The sequence below is a fragment of the Vulpes lagopus genome, chromosome 3 (genome assembly GCF_018345385.1).
Source record: "Vulpes lagopus strain Blue_001 chromosome 3, ASM1834538v1, whole genome shotgun sequence".
NCBI lineage: Eukaryota > Metazoa > Chordata > Mammalia > Carnivora > Canidae > Vulpes > Vulpes lagopus.
The window spans coordinates 101505358-101519412 of record NC_054826.1 but is presented as its reverse complement, the minus strand read 5'-3'; the positions used below and the strand labels follow the sequence as shown (position 1 = coordinate 101519412).

Here is a 14055-nt window from a genome sequence, read left to right as displayed (position 1 = left end):
GTCACACACACTTCATGCACTCGTACTGTCATACACTGTCACACAGTCACTGTCACAGTGTTACATTCTCTCATTCACACACTCTAACACAGTCACACACACAGTCATTCACACACTCACAGTGTCACACACCATCACAGTCACTGTCACGGTGTCACACTCATTCTCACAGTCACACACATTCACACACTGTCACTGACAGTCACACACATTGTCACTCACACTCATAATGTCATACACTGTCAGTCACTGTCTCAGTCAAATTCATTCTCTCACACACACAGTCACACACTCGTTTACACACTGTCAGTCACATACACTGTCACACACATTTTCATATTCATACAGTCACATGCTGTCATTGTCGGTCACACACTGTCAGTTACACGTTGTCATGCTCACACACACGTTCTCACACACACCCTCTGTCTCACACTCACAATGCTCTCACACACTCATACTGTCAGACAGTCACACACATTCTCTCAGAGTCACACATCCTGTCGTGCACAGCATCACACACATTCTCACACTCAGTCACAAACCTTATCTCGTACATCATCTCATGCAGTCACAAAGTCACACACTCTCTCACATATTTACACACTCATACAGTCACACACTCTATCGGTGTCACACACATGCTCTCAGTCTTACAATCACACACACAGTCACATCATCTCTCACACGGGTTCACATGCACTCTCTCGTGTGTCTTCTCTCATACATACATTTTTCTCTCACACATACTCAAACACACATTCTCTCTCTCTCTCACAGGACCCCATAGACACATGTCCCTCAGACATAGGCAGGTACTCAGGGAACTGTGAGCCCCTAACAGTGGTGAAACACCATGTCACCAAAGCATTCCTCCAGGGAAAGGACCCAAAGAGATCTCTGGCCTCCCAGAGGGGACCCTGGATACAAACCTCTCTCCTAGCAGGAAGGCTTGGCTACCACAGAGCCAGGCACCTCTAAGCCAAGAGCTGTCACCCCCCCCCCCTTCAATTCCAGAATGAGACAGTGCCTTGGGCCAGTCCCCCTAGGTCAGAGGACAGGCTTCCCTGGCTCAGGGAGGAGGGGATGAGGAGAAGCTCCACACAGAAACATGGGCTCAGTCATTCAAAAACATCCATGAGGTGTCACTCACTCTAGGCCAGAAGAAGATCCTTTGCAGCTACGTGCATGCAAATGGGTGGGGCAAAGACCACTAGGAATCGCAACACAGCCCTATGCCTTACTGCACTCATCCAGGAGAGCAGGGCTAAAACAGCAGGTCTAGGAGACACATGGAACAGGACAGGGGCCACTGACCATGGACCAGTGATGAAGCACAGAAGTCAGTGCAGGTGGGCACAGGGAGGCCAGACCAAGAAAGGGATGACATTCACCCAAGATGCCTCCACAGCCTACAGGAGTAAAGTCTGGGAGGAACAGGGAAGGGGGCCATCTGGGTGCTACAGACAGGGGCCCAGGATGTTGGTGAAGCCTAAGCTTGCAACAGGCTGAGTATGGGATGCTGGCTAGACACTAGAGACAGAGGCATAGGGAAGAAACCCAGGCTGGCTGTTGCAAAGTCCCAAGAGCAAGGACCAGTGGACACAGCCTCCCTGGGCCCTTACCCCAATCTCCCAACCCCACAGCACAACACACTAAACAGCCTAGTGTCCAACCTATAAGAAGGGTCCTTGGCTTGACAATGGGCTGACCAAGTCCACAGTCCCAACAAAAATGCCACAAATATCCTCCCTCAAAAATACCATTCCAGTAGCACAAAATGCAAGGGACAAAAAGACATACAATGGTCTAAGTTCTAGAAAAATACTCAACTTCACCAATAATTGAAAGAAACACACCATTCTTCTCCACCAAAATTATCAACAGTATTTTTTAGGCCCCAAAGTACAACATCAAGATCCATGAGAACACTGGGACCCAGTTTCCATCCATCACACTCCATCACTCACTCCCTCATTTATCAAACACCTACTACACGCCAGATCCCACACTAGGTATAGGGGACAATGAACTACGTAAGGCTGTTACTCCCTCAAAGACTTGGAACTGAAACGGTACAGCTAGCCTGTTCCTAAGAACCTATTCTTAGAAAATGACTCAAAATATCAGGAAGGTGCGATGCACGAAAATACTCAATGCAACTTCCTAAACACAAAAACACCAGAGAAGGGAAAACAAAAATGCCCATAAGAGGAATAGTTAGCTTTACTACGGTGTGTGCTCTAGACAGAATAGTAGAGGCCGTTAAAAAAATTGTACGAAGATTTCACGACAAGAGAAGAGAAAACCCACACCGTAATGGGGAAGAACACAGGCACCAGCATCAGGTGTGCTCTAGGAGCCCTGCAGGTACAAGCACACTGAACAGGAAAAACAATCCAGGGAAAGATCTGAGAGCGGTCAGAGAGTTGAGAAAATAGAATGATCCCTTTCCTTCTTACTCCTTCTCTGCGTTTTACATGTTTTTCTCTGTGCATAATGGAAAAAGCACCCTCCCCCCAAGTGGATAAAGGACCAGTGGTAGCAGGAAGGCAGGGAGAAGGGGGTGCAAAGAGGCTGAGGCGGGTGGAAATGGAAAGCAAAGGTGGACAGGATTTAGGGGGCCGAGGGCGGAGAGTGGGGAAGGCCAGAGCTGGGACCCAAGACCCACCTTTGACGTTGCTCAGGGACAGGGAACGCTCCTGGTCAGCCAGTCCAGGCCCCAGCCGTCCGCTGCCACCACTGTCCTTCTGCCGGGCCACCGCCACCGCAATGCCCACGGGCGGGTGTCGCACCTCTGCCTCTCCCTGGGCACCGGAGCTCTCGCGCCCGAATGCCTTGGCACTCTCGGGCCTCTCGGGGTCCCGCTTCAGCTGCCGGCCTCCGCCGGCCGCGGGGCCCCCGGGGTGCGGCAGGCGGGCCTGGGCACGCGGGGCGCCCGCCGCCGTGGGGGCCGGCTCGGGTTTCATGGTGCCCAGGCCTCCGAAAGGGCTCTTCTTGCCGCAGCCGCCGGGGCGCACAGCCACGGCCTCGCGGGCGAAACTGCCGCTGTACTTGATGAGGCTCTGCATGGCCGAGGCCTCCCCGGGCCCGTGCGCCGCGGCGTGCACGTCGGAGCCGGGCCGGGCACAGGCGGCCGTGGCGCGGGGCAGCGCGCCCCCGGGGTCCAGGTAGGCCTTCTTGGAGGCGGCCGCCTCCTCGTCGGCGCGGCTGGCGTGGTGGTGCTGCGCGGCCAGCACGGCCATCTGCGTGGTGGCGAAGTTGCCCAGCTCGAAAGGCTTCCACTTGGGCTCAGGGCCGGCGGGCGGGGGCGGCCGCGCGGGCTCCAGGCCGAAGAGCTTGGCGGCCTGCTGGGGGGCGGCGGCGGCGGGCCCGCGGGGCGCTCGCTCGCAGGCCCGCGGCTCGGCCTCGGGCTTGAGCAGCTCCTTGGACGGGAGGTAGGCCCGGGCGTGGGCGTCCGGGGAGGAGGAGGCGCGCGCGGCCCGCGCCGGCGGGGCCTCGGCGGGCGGCGGCCGCTTGAGCGAGCGGATGACCGAGTTCTTCTCGCGCAGCGCCTCGGGCCGGTCGGGCGGCGGCCGCGGGGACCCGGGCGGGGCCTGCAGGACGCCGGGCCTGCCCACCTCGCGCTCCCGGGCCCGGGCGTCGCGCGCCTGCGACGCGATCTGGATGGGCCCCGGGCGCTCGTCGAAGGCCTCCACGGAAGGCACGAAGGTGGGCGCCACCACGCGGTGCTCGCGGCCGGGCTCGCGCGCCGCCGCCGCCGCCGCTGCCGCCGCCGCGGCGGGGAAGATGGTGTAGACGCCGGCGGGCGCGGGCTGCGGCGCGGCGAAGGCCCCGGCCGGGGCGGCGGGGGGCGCGGGCGGGCCCTTGGGCGGCGGCGGCGGCGGCGGCAGCGGCGAGGGGCAGGGGCACGGCCCGGGCAGCAGGGCCTCCGCGCGCCGCAGCCGCGCGCTCTCGTCCTGGCGCGCCGCCTCCTTGGCCACCAGCGCGGGGAGCCCCGCGTCGCCCGCGCCGTTGCAGAGGCTCAGCGGCGGGGGCGGCGGCGGCGGCGGCGGCGGCGGCGGGTTCTTGCCCTTGCACTCGGCGGCTGCGGAGCCCGGCGCGCGCGGCGGCCCCAGCTCGGCCAGGAAGGGGGACAGGCGCTCGGCGAGGCGCGGCGGCCCGCGGTCCTGGCGGCCCTCCGCGCGCGCCTCCTGGGTCAGGTCCACCACGCCGCGCGGCCCCGCAGCCTCCTCCCGGGCCCTCGGGTCCTTCTTGCCGAACAGCGGGGGCGGCTCCCCGCCGCGGCCCGCCCGCTCCTTGGCTGGACCTTCCCGCGAAGAGCCTTTGGCCGGGGCGCTGGACGAGTGGCCGCCCGGGGTCCTGGAGGAGGGCGCGTGAGAGTGCAGGGAGCCCGGGGCCCCCGGGGCGGGCAGGTAGAAGCCATCTGCGGAGGAGAGAGCGCGGGGGTGGGCGAGTGCCCCTCCACCCAGCCAGCCAGAGGCGGGGTCCCTGAGGCGCCCCTGCCCCCCCAACACCGGGATTAAGAAGGAGAGCAGGGGCAGCCTGGGTGGCTCAGCGGTTTAGCGCCGTCTTCGGCCCAAGGCCTGATCCTGCACACCCGGGATCGAGTCCCACGTCACGCTCCCTGCATGGAGCCTGCTTCTCCCTCTGCCTGTGTCTCTGCCTCTCTCTCTTTCTCTGTGTCCCTCATGAATAAATAAATAAAATCTTGGGGAAAAAAAAAAGGTAGGGCAGGCTCAGCAAACGGAGGGTAAGGAGTTCACACTCTCGCCTTGGCCGTCTAAGTTTCCTCATCTGTGAAGGGGGTGGAGTCCAGGGTTGTTTTAAGGGCCTAAGAAGGTCAGGCGACCACAGTACAACTAGAAGGCACAGAAGGGTGGAGGGGGTGTGGGGCACGGAAAACAGCTAGGTGCTGCCTGAAATACTGGGTAGCAGTGAGGGCCCCAGAGAAGTCCCTCTCCGAAGCACCCCCCCAAGCCTAGTCTCCGGGCTCCTGCCCCCTCATAATACCTTTCTGGGCATCGAAAATGCTGGGCTGGCCCAGCTGGCTGAGGAGGGGGCTCCCGCTGCTGGGGGGCTCCAGGTGGTTCAGGTGGAGGTAGGATGGGTACAGCCCGCTGGGCAGATGGGAGAAGCCTGTAAGAGAGAAGAGAAAAACCGGACTGTCCCACCGCATGGACTCCCAGGAGGAACTTCCTCCAATCCCTCTCTATTTTTTGAAAATAAAATATTTAGCTGTCAGCCCCCACCCCCACCCCGCCTGGGAGCCCTGAGATTCAGGGCCAACTCCCCAGGGCAGGCTTGACCCCCCTCCTGACCCTCCTGTCTCCCTCCAGGCTAGCCCAGGAAGCCCCCAGGGGTTCAAGGGCTCAAATCCCCCAGGAAGAGGATCAGAATGGATCCAGCTAGGCAGGGGACAGTGATGATGACAATGATGATAGCTCTAACCGCAGGCCAAGTACTGCCAACTGCTTTTCCTTTGTTATTCTCATTTAAACTTCAACAAAACAAAACTCAGCAAGGCAGATGCTTTTAACGTCCATAGTTTATGAGGAAACAGAGACTCAGGCAGACTAATGGCCCAAAGTCACACAGCACTGGAGCCTGACTTTGAATGGAGGTCACTGGGACTGCTAACCTCGGCCCAACACAGACCCAGTTGAGTGGTTTACTTATGTCCCCTCTCTGCTGTGTGACCCTGAGCAGGTCACTCACCTGCTCTGAATATCAGCCCACCTAGCATCTCCAGCTGTCAGGGCTCCCAGGCCAGGAAAGACTTCCTCCTGGTGAGGATCCTCCCGGTCTCTCCCCACCAGTGCTGCCCCAAATCAGGGCTTTGAGGGACAGAGAAGACAAGAAAGGGTAGCCACAGAGAAAAAGTGAGACTCCTAAGAGGAGTCCCCCCACAGGGGATGGAGCCCCACGAGCTGCTCAGCAAGGCCCAGAATACCAGGCAGACTGGCAAGCAGGTGCTGGGCACTGGGGGAAGGTCCTGATGCTCGACCTGGGTTGGAGATCCTACAGGACAGCAGGCCCATGGGAAATCCCTGAGACTCAGGTCCCGTGTGCCCCCAGTCGCTCCCTCTGAGCCCAGAGGTCCAGGACCTATTCCTAGACACACTGGACCCGTGCTTCCCCCACAGCGCTGCCTGATAATGGCATTAACGACAATCACAGAAAAATCAAGACCACCTGAAGCACATGATCTCTTTCAGCCCTTGAAGCATCGCATGGGATCCCTGTGCTTTCCCATCCGTAAAAGAGACCTAGCCGTCCTATCTCACAGCTGGTCGTGCGGATAAAGTGAGTTCAACTGTGCAGCGCGTGGTACACAAGTCAGCACCCTCCGTGTGTAACCCTTACCATGTTACTAGCATTTGTAACTCGAGAGAAAAAGGAGTAGGAAAGGGTAGAGGAACAAGCCGGTGGCACACAGACACCAGGCAGCTTCTGCTCTTCGGGCTTCTCCATACTCCCCCAGCTGGCTAAAGTAGAAGGCTCAAATGGGACCCCAACTCCAAAGGACTGCCCACCATCCCAGGCCTAGAGAGGCAGGACCACCCCCACTATGGGGGGGTACACAGGATAGTGGGTGCTTGATGACACTGGCACAGAGGAAGAAGTAGGGAGACCATGCACTGTGAAAAGCGCAAGAAAGCCCTTAGCCTGCAGTGGGTGCTCCCAGGACCCAGCATCCAAAATCTGCCAGAGGCAGGGAAGGAGCTCAGGGTCCCCCAAGCCCATCCCTTTACTGACAGAGTGAGGCTCAGGAGGTCCAGCATTTGCTCAGGGCCTGCAGGAAGCCAGGCTCCCAGAAGCCCACATTTAGAAGCACCACTGAAGAATTGCAGCAGAAGAGCCCAATGGCCCTGGCCCCATTGCTCCAACAGTGATTATCGAGGGCCTCCAGGGAAACAACAGTGAGCAGAACCAAGGCCCTGCCCCCAGAGCTCACTCTGGTAAGAAAATATCTGTCCTCACAAGTAACAGGGAGCTGGGGGGGGGGGGGGGGTGTCAGCTGAGCCCTAAAGGATGAACAGTGGGTGAGGGGCTATAACAGAGGGACACTTGTGCAAAGGCCCTGTGGCAGTGACCAGAGGAAGTACTGAGTGTTTGAAAAACAGCAGGGAAGCTGGATGATCAGGGCTTGCCACCCACCCCCAGCCACCGCAGGAGAGATGACCAGAGGTGAAAGGGAGTGGGCAGGATGGAGAGGTGCCAGGACAGTGGCCCACAGCCCTCAGCCCCACCCACCTGGCACACTCCTTACCTTCATGGGCATGAGCAGCCCACAGCTGCACCATAGGCAGGTTGCTGGGGGTAGGGGAGCGGAAGGAGAGGTCAGAGGGTAGGGGCACGGGGCTCCCATGGGACGAGGCTGAGGGCCCCATCCCGCTGGCCACAAAGCTGCCCAAGAAGGCCTCGCCTGCAGAGAGAAGGGGGGGGCTGTCAGGCACCAAGCAGGCCCCCAATGCCCGGCCCAATGCCCCAAGACCCCCATGTCTCCCCCACTTCTCGGAACTGACACTTGCAGGACAGCAAAGAAACCTTTCCACCCCACCTCAGACCCTAGGGTCAGGACAAGCCTGGTCACCTCAACCACATCCAATGCTTGAAAATCTTACAAGCACAGCCCCAGAGGAGCAGCCAGAAGGAAGCCCACCACCATTAAAGACCCTCACCTCCAGGGCCCCCAGCACCCTACAGGAGGGCATTACCATCCCCAGACCCAGTGGGGGACAGTCCCCCAACCTGCTGATGAAGGCTGAGGCACACCCAGGGACCTCCTGGGGCCACAGAGCAAGGAGGTGGGGGGTAAGGGGCTCAGGGCTTAACCCCCTGCTCATCCTCTGAGCTCCTGGATCAGAAAGGATCCCTCAAGTCAGAGAATGATCTCCCTGAGGACCCCACAGCAGCCCTGGTGAGCTCCGAGGAGTCCCCAGCCAGCGGGGGGAACCATGCACCCATTTAATGCATAAGGATCCCCCCTGATGCTGGGGGGGGGGAGTGCCTGCGGGGGTAGGAAGTGCCTGCCCCCAGCCAACAATCCACAACCCGAAATACACACCCAGCAAACATCCAAGGACTACAGCGAATAGGCGAGAGAGAAACAGCGAAGAGATGAATGAGACCCATGGGCCTCCCACCCAAGGTCCCTCAGGTAGGGGGGTGTGGTGTGGAGCTGCTGCTTGGAAAAACAATGTGCTGGGGGCCTAGGTGGAAAGCACCTACCCCTGCCACGCCCCATTCGGCCAGGCCCATGCCAGGAGGGACGCCCCCTCCCTGCCACCACCCTGCGCACTGACCCTCAAGATCCATGCACCCCACCCTCAGGGGAAGATCCCAGCAGGCCGCCAGGTCACAGGCCAGAGGGAGCCTGTGAGACTTGGGCAAGAGACTGCTTCTCCCTGGCCTCAGTTTGCCCATCCACAAAATGGGAATTCTAATGCCTCCCTTAAGAACCATGTGTTTAACAAGAATAACAAGACAGCGTGCGGCAGGGTCCAGTCGCAGATACCGAGCACCAGGCAGTCTGTGGGGATTCTGAATCCTCCCCTGACACCCCCAGGAGGAGGGGCAGAGGCCCGCACCCAGAGCTGAGCATGGGGGGGGGGGGCAGCACCCAGCACCCAGCAGGAGCCAGCTCTGGCCAGCCGAGCTCAGGGCTTCTCCGTGTACCCCCTCAGGTTAACATCTCCACAGCCCTGTGAAGCAGGTACCATCTGCAATGACCCAAAGAAGTGACTCCGGGGGGGCCCCAGCCCACAGGGAGCTCACAGAGCCCCGTCTAACCTCTCGGTCCCCAGCAGCCCTGTATGCAGGGTCTGTGTACAACAGGTGTTCACTCACTGGGGGGCACAGGATGCCAGAATGTCCACCTAGTCCCTTTGGGGTACACGAAGGGAAACCCAGACTGCAAGGGGCAGTGCCTCCGCCTTGGTCCTCCGGAGTGGAGACAGCAGCAGACAGAAGGACACCTTCTGGCCACACGTGCCATCACCAGCACCCCGCGTCCAGGGAGCCCCCCACGCTCCAGCCCGGCCTCACCCAGCCCTCTCACCAGACTCCAGTGCCAAGCCTTCGGGACCCAGGGCCATGGTGGCCGGTCAGTACACCCATGTGGCCCAAGCCCGGGCGGCAGGGCCTCTGGGCCCCGCTAGGCCCAAGGCTTCCTCCTTGGCAGGCGGGCGGGTAGACGGCTCCGGAAGCCGGCAGCCAGAGGTTTGCGCAAGGGCTTACATCAGCCACCAGCTCTTCCTGCCTCGGGCTGCACGGAAGCCGGGTGGCCCAGGCCTGCCCCGGCCCAGGCTTGTGAAACCCGCCCAGCAGCACCCGAGGCCTGGTGGGGGGGCGCCGGTACCCGGATGCCACCAACGGCTCCCGCTTGCCACGGGCTCAACGGTGCCCCAACTCCCTGCCCCGGGTCTGGCCGGTGCCGTTGCCCCTCCTAGACCGCAGGTTTGCAACTCTATAAACCGGGCACTGCCATCCCCACCTCAGACCAGCGCCCGGGGTCTCCCTGAAGACCCCCTCCCGGCCCATTTCCACCTTAGGGGGGCCTTCCCGCCCACTCCATCCAAGCCTCCACCAATGACGCTTGCTAATACGGATCCCTGTCAGCTTCACGTCCCGCCACATCCGGTGCCCAGGACCTGGTGTCAACTTCGTAGGATTGGAAGAGAGTGTAGGTGCAGCCCCTGACCCCTGAGGATACCACACAGCATCCCAGGCCATCCTGCCTGGTGTCCCTGGGGTGGAGGACAGGCAGCTGACCCCCAGACCGGGTCACCAGACTCTACAGGCAGCTTTCTAAACCCCATCCATGACCCCCGCCAATCTGGTGCTCATGTCAAAGTCTAACTATGTACCCCTGCTCCTCACACCCACCCCTGGGGACCCAGTGATGGCCTCCTGGGTCCCCAGGGGGCAGTGACAGTCAAGCCAGAGCCCACGGGGCTCTCCCTAGACTTTGCTGAAAATCCTGCGGCACAGCGGGAGGCAGGAGGGGTCTCACTCCCTCCCACCCTGGGCTGAGAGCAAGGCCTGCCCCCACACTGGTCCCAGGCTGCCCCCTGGTGGCTAGAGGTGCCACGTGCTCTCTGGACGCCTGGGAAACAAACCTCCGTGGTGACCTAGACACACAGCGTGAAACCAAGACGAACGATCATCCTCGGAATAATGGCCAACATGGACAGGCTCCTGGCATCACCTGTGCCTAAACCACATCACTGTCACACGTCATTTATGGAATCTTTTTGCCGGCCTCAGTACAACCAACAATATCAACTAAGGGGACATTGAACCAAGAGCAGAGCTGGGGCCTACCCCAGAGGCCAGCAATCGGCCCTCCACCACTCCACCCCTATGCGGGGAGGAGGCTCACAGGAGGGCCAGCAGGGTACCCACGACAGTGTTCCCGCCTCCCCGCTTACCGTTCAGGCCAGACCAGGTAACTGGCCCCATGACCAACAGTGTCCGACACATGCTCTTTATCTGTGCTGACACTACAGTAGCCACTGGCCACTTGTGGCTACTGAGCACTTAAGTGTGGTGGGTAAGGAAGCACATCTTTAATTTTATTAAATTTTAATTAATTTAGACTTAATTTAGCCACAGTCTGTGAAGGCTCCTCCTGGCCGGAAGCCGGAATGGGGGCAGGGATGTGACCTCTGGCAAGCCAGTCCCTCCACCATCAGAAGGGACGTGACAGAGGGGTCCCCAGGGATGGCAGAGAGACAAACCCTGGCTGCAACGCCAACTTGTTCTGTGACTTTGGGCAAGTTTTTTAATTTCCCCAGGCTGTGTGAAGAGGATCAGAGAGTAAAACAGGGATTTGTAAAATGCCTCGGTGAAGTGCCAGGCAATGTTGGGCTAACATTTTTAATCACTGTTTACAGGGACAGCCCCTGGGGCTGAGAGAAGCAGAGCAGCTGCCCAAGGCCAGGGTCTGAGAGGGACGGCTTCCCCTGCCTGTCCTTCCTTGAAACCAAATTTCATTATTATTGTTTCTTTAAAGCTTTACTTTCTATTTATTTGAGAGAGAGGTTGAGAGCAAATGAGAGGGGGGCGCCTGGGTGGCTCAACAGTTGAGCGTCTCCCTTTGGCTCAGGTCGTGATCCCGAGGTCCTGGGAGCAAGTCCCACATCGGGCTCCCTGCAGGGAACCTGCTTCTCTCTCTGCCCATGTCTCTGCCTCTCTGTGTGTCTCATGAATAAATAAAATCTTAAAGAGAGGGATCCCTGAGTGGCTCAGCGGGTTTAGCGCGCCTGTGTTCCACCCAGGGCGTGATCCTGGAGTCCTGGGATCAAGTCCCACATCGGGCTCCCTGCATGGAGCCTGCTTGTGTCTCTGCCTCTCTTGCTCTCTCTCTGTGTCTCTCATGAATAAATAAATAAAATCTTTTTAAAAAAAAAAAATCTTAGAGAGAGAGAGAAGAAGGAAGGAAGGAAGGAAGGAAGGAAGGAAGGAAGGAAGGAAGGAAGGGAGGGAGGGAGGGAGGAAGAGAGGAGGGGAGGAAGGGAGGAGGGGAGGAAGGGAGGAAGGGAGAAAGAGACAAGACAAGTCTTCTTCTCTGGTCCCCAGTGCCCAGGGAGAGGGGCGAGGGCACCCCTGTGAGGGGCAAGAAAGGAGGCACAGAAGCCCAGCTACAGGACATGCCCCCTGCGGTGCCTGGGGGCAGGCTTCAGGGTCCCTCTGGGAGCATGAACAGCAGGGAGCTGGGCAAGGTCACCCTACCCCTCCAGGCCTTAGCTCCCCACGTGTGCCCCTTTCCACACACACACACACACACACACACACAAGCTGAGACCCACCACCACTCCAGGCCCTCCTGCCCCACACACTGCCAGCCATTCACAAGCACCTCCAGGGCACGGCAGTGAGCCGTGGATTCCGGGGTGCTGGCCAGGCTATCTTCAGCCATCACTACTCCCCTCACTGATACCTGAATTCAGGAAGGCCTTCAGGGATTTGCCAACTCTGAGGCTGCCCAAGATCACAAGAGGGCAGAATTTGAAATCCAGACAACGTCCATCGTTCCGTCTGTCCATCCATTCATCAATGCTTATGTAGGGCTACTGTGTGTTCTGGGCTGGAGAATGAAGCCCATCCAGATGCATTTTGTAAGAGGCTATGCTATGCTCATCCACCTCAGCTGGCCTCAGTAATGGATGGTGTCACTGGGGACCCTTCTAGAAGCTGACTATATAATGGGCACCTAAAGTCCTCCTCACTGGTGGGAGCAGGGAGGGGTACTTGGTGAGGTGAGGGTGGGTACAAAGGTTTAGTAAACAGTGAAGGACTTTATCACTGCAAATGGGCTGGGCTGGAACATGGAACAGCACAGCCCCATAGGCTGCACCCCAGGGCCTTTGCACCTCAGCCTAGAATCCATTCCTCCCTCCAGATAAGGCAAATTGTCTATAAACTCCCATCTGTATGTACCTCACTCTCTTCCCCTACACCTCAAGTAACACTTGATGAATACAGCTTTCCCTAACCCTATTTTATTTATTTATTTTGCTAACCATGTTATTTCAGATTGCAACCCACCCCACCCCCACACCCTTTCCTGAATTATTTTCCACCATAGTGCTTATCACCATTTATCATACCAAATACACATTAGTTCCTTCTTTATTATAGCGCCTTGTTTACTGTCCCCCTCCACCCACTGGAACAGGAGTCGGCAAGCTTTCTCTTGAAAAGGCCAGATAAATCATTTACGCATTATGGGCCTACTCTGCCTGCTGCAGGGAAAGCAGCCCCGCACACCACTTAAACTACTGGGCTTTGTTCCAATAAAACTTTATTTACAAAAACAGGAGGGGGGCTGCCTGGGTGGCTCAGTCCGTGAAGCATCCAACTCTTGATTTTGGCTCAGGTTGTGATCTCAGGGTTGTGAGATCGAGCCCCTCTCCATGTTCTGCCTCAGTGCAGAGCCTGCTTGAGATTCTGTCCCTCTCCCTCTGCCCCATCCCCTGCTAGCACTCTAAATAAACAAATAAATAAAATCTTTAAGGAAAAAAAAACAAAACAGGCAGTGGACCTAATTTGGCCAGTTTGCAGGCTCCTGCATGACAATGTGGATTTACTCTACCCCAAGTGCCCCCTACGCTGCACATAGTAGGTGCTCAGTTAGTATTTATGGGAGGGCGGGATGAACAAGGTCATGCTAGGGCTGAGGGAAGGAGAAGGGTGGGGCACTTTCCTGGGACCCGACATCACAGCCAGCATTCGGCTCATTAAAGGCTTCAAGGCAAAAAAAAAAAAAATTAAAAAAAAAATAAATAAATAAAGGCTTCAAGGCTTTGCTTCATTCTGTCTCCTCATCCACTCTCAGCTGGGGGTGGGGGTGGGGGGTTCTTATGCCTTTTGCAGATGAGGAATTAAGGCTTTGACTCCCCAATCTACACTTTTCCGCTCAGCCATACCACCTGGACATGGGGACCCTGTTTCCATATTTTCATTTTCGAAAGCCCCTCCCCCCCAACCACAAGAGAACAAATACTTGGTCTCTTTCCATTTAAAAGGTTTTGCCCTCGGAAAGGAGCTGTATCCTTTACCGGTGTCACCAAAGGCTATCAGAGCATCTCATCAGCATGATCAAATCAGGGTTATCACCCAGAAAAGAGCTCACTCCAGCCCAGAGCACGGACATGTGACTCAGGCGTTTCTATGACAGCAGCTGAAAATAGTGTGAGGACCCTCCGGATAAAATGACCTTCAGACTCCCACGGATCCCGAGACGCAGGGACTTCTGTGATATCTAAGCCAGAGAGTGGGTTAATGCCCTCGCTGTATAAAGAAAGAGAGCCTTATCATTCAGTAAGAATCCCAACCAAATCGCTAACCACAGTAAATGGCTGAATCCGGTGAAAAATTTGTCATTTAGGATTACAAAGAAATATTAAAACAGGATGATGTCATTTTCATCTATCAAATGAGCACATTTGGGGTTTGGCTGTGGGGAGGGGCGGGGGTGAGGTGGAAAGCAGCCCAGGGAGGATCCCCAGCTTTTGGAAAGCAAATCAGCAGAACTCTTCAAGGCTG

General features: G+C 57.7%; 1 protein-coding gene across 9 annotated transcripts in view; it reads right to left on the bottom strand.

Annotated features, from left to right (window-relative positions):
• Positions 1-14055, bottom strand: part of TNRC18 (trinucleotide repeat containing 18) — an 89875-nt gene that overhangs the window by 58398 nt on the left and 17422 nt on the right. For 8 of the 9 annotated variants that reach the window (XM_041749757.1, XM_041749750.1, XM_041749751.1 and 5 more), the window contains 3 exons: positions 7274-7429; positions 5014-5139; positions 2672-4426 (listed from right to left, as the gene is read on the bottom strand). In XM_041749757.1, the coding sequence (XP_041605691.1) occupies positions 2672-4426; positions 5014-5139; positions 7274-7394 (2002 nt within the window). In that variant the 5' untranslated portion in view covers positions 7395-7429. The remainder of the gene's footprint in view (positions 1-2671; positions 4427-5013; positions 5140-7273; positions 7430-14055) is intronic. The other variant, XM_041749752.1, reaches the window with a different exon arrangement.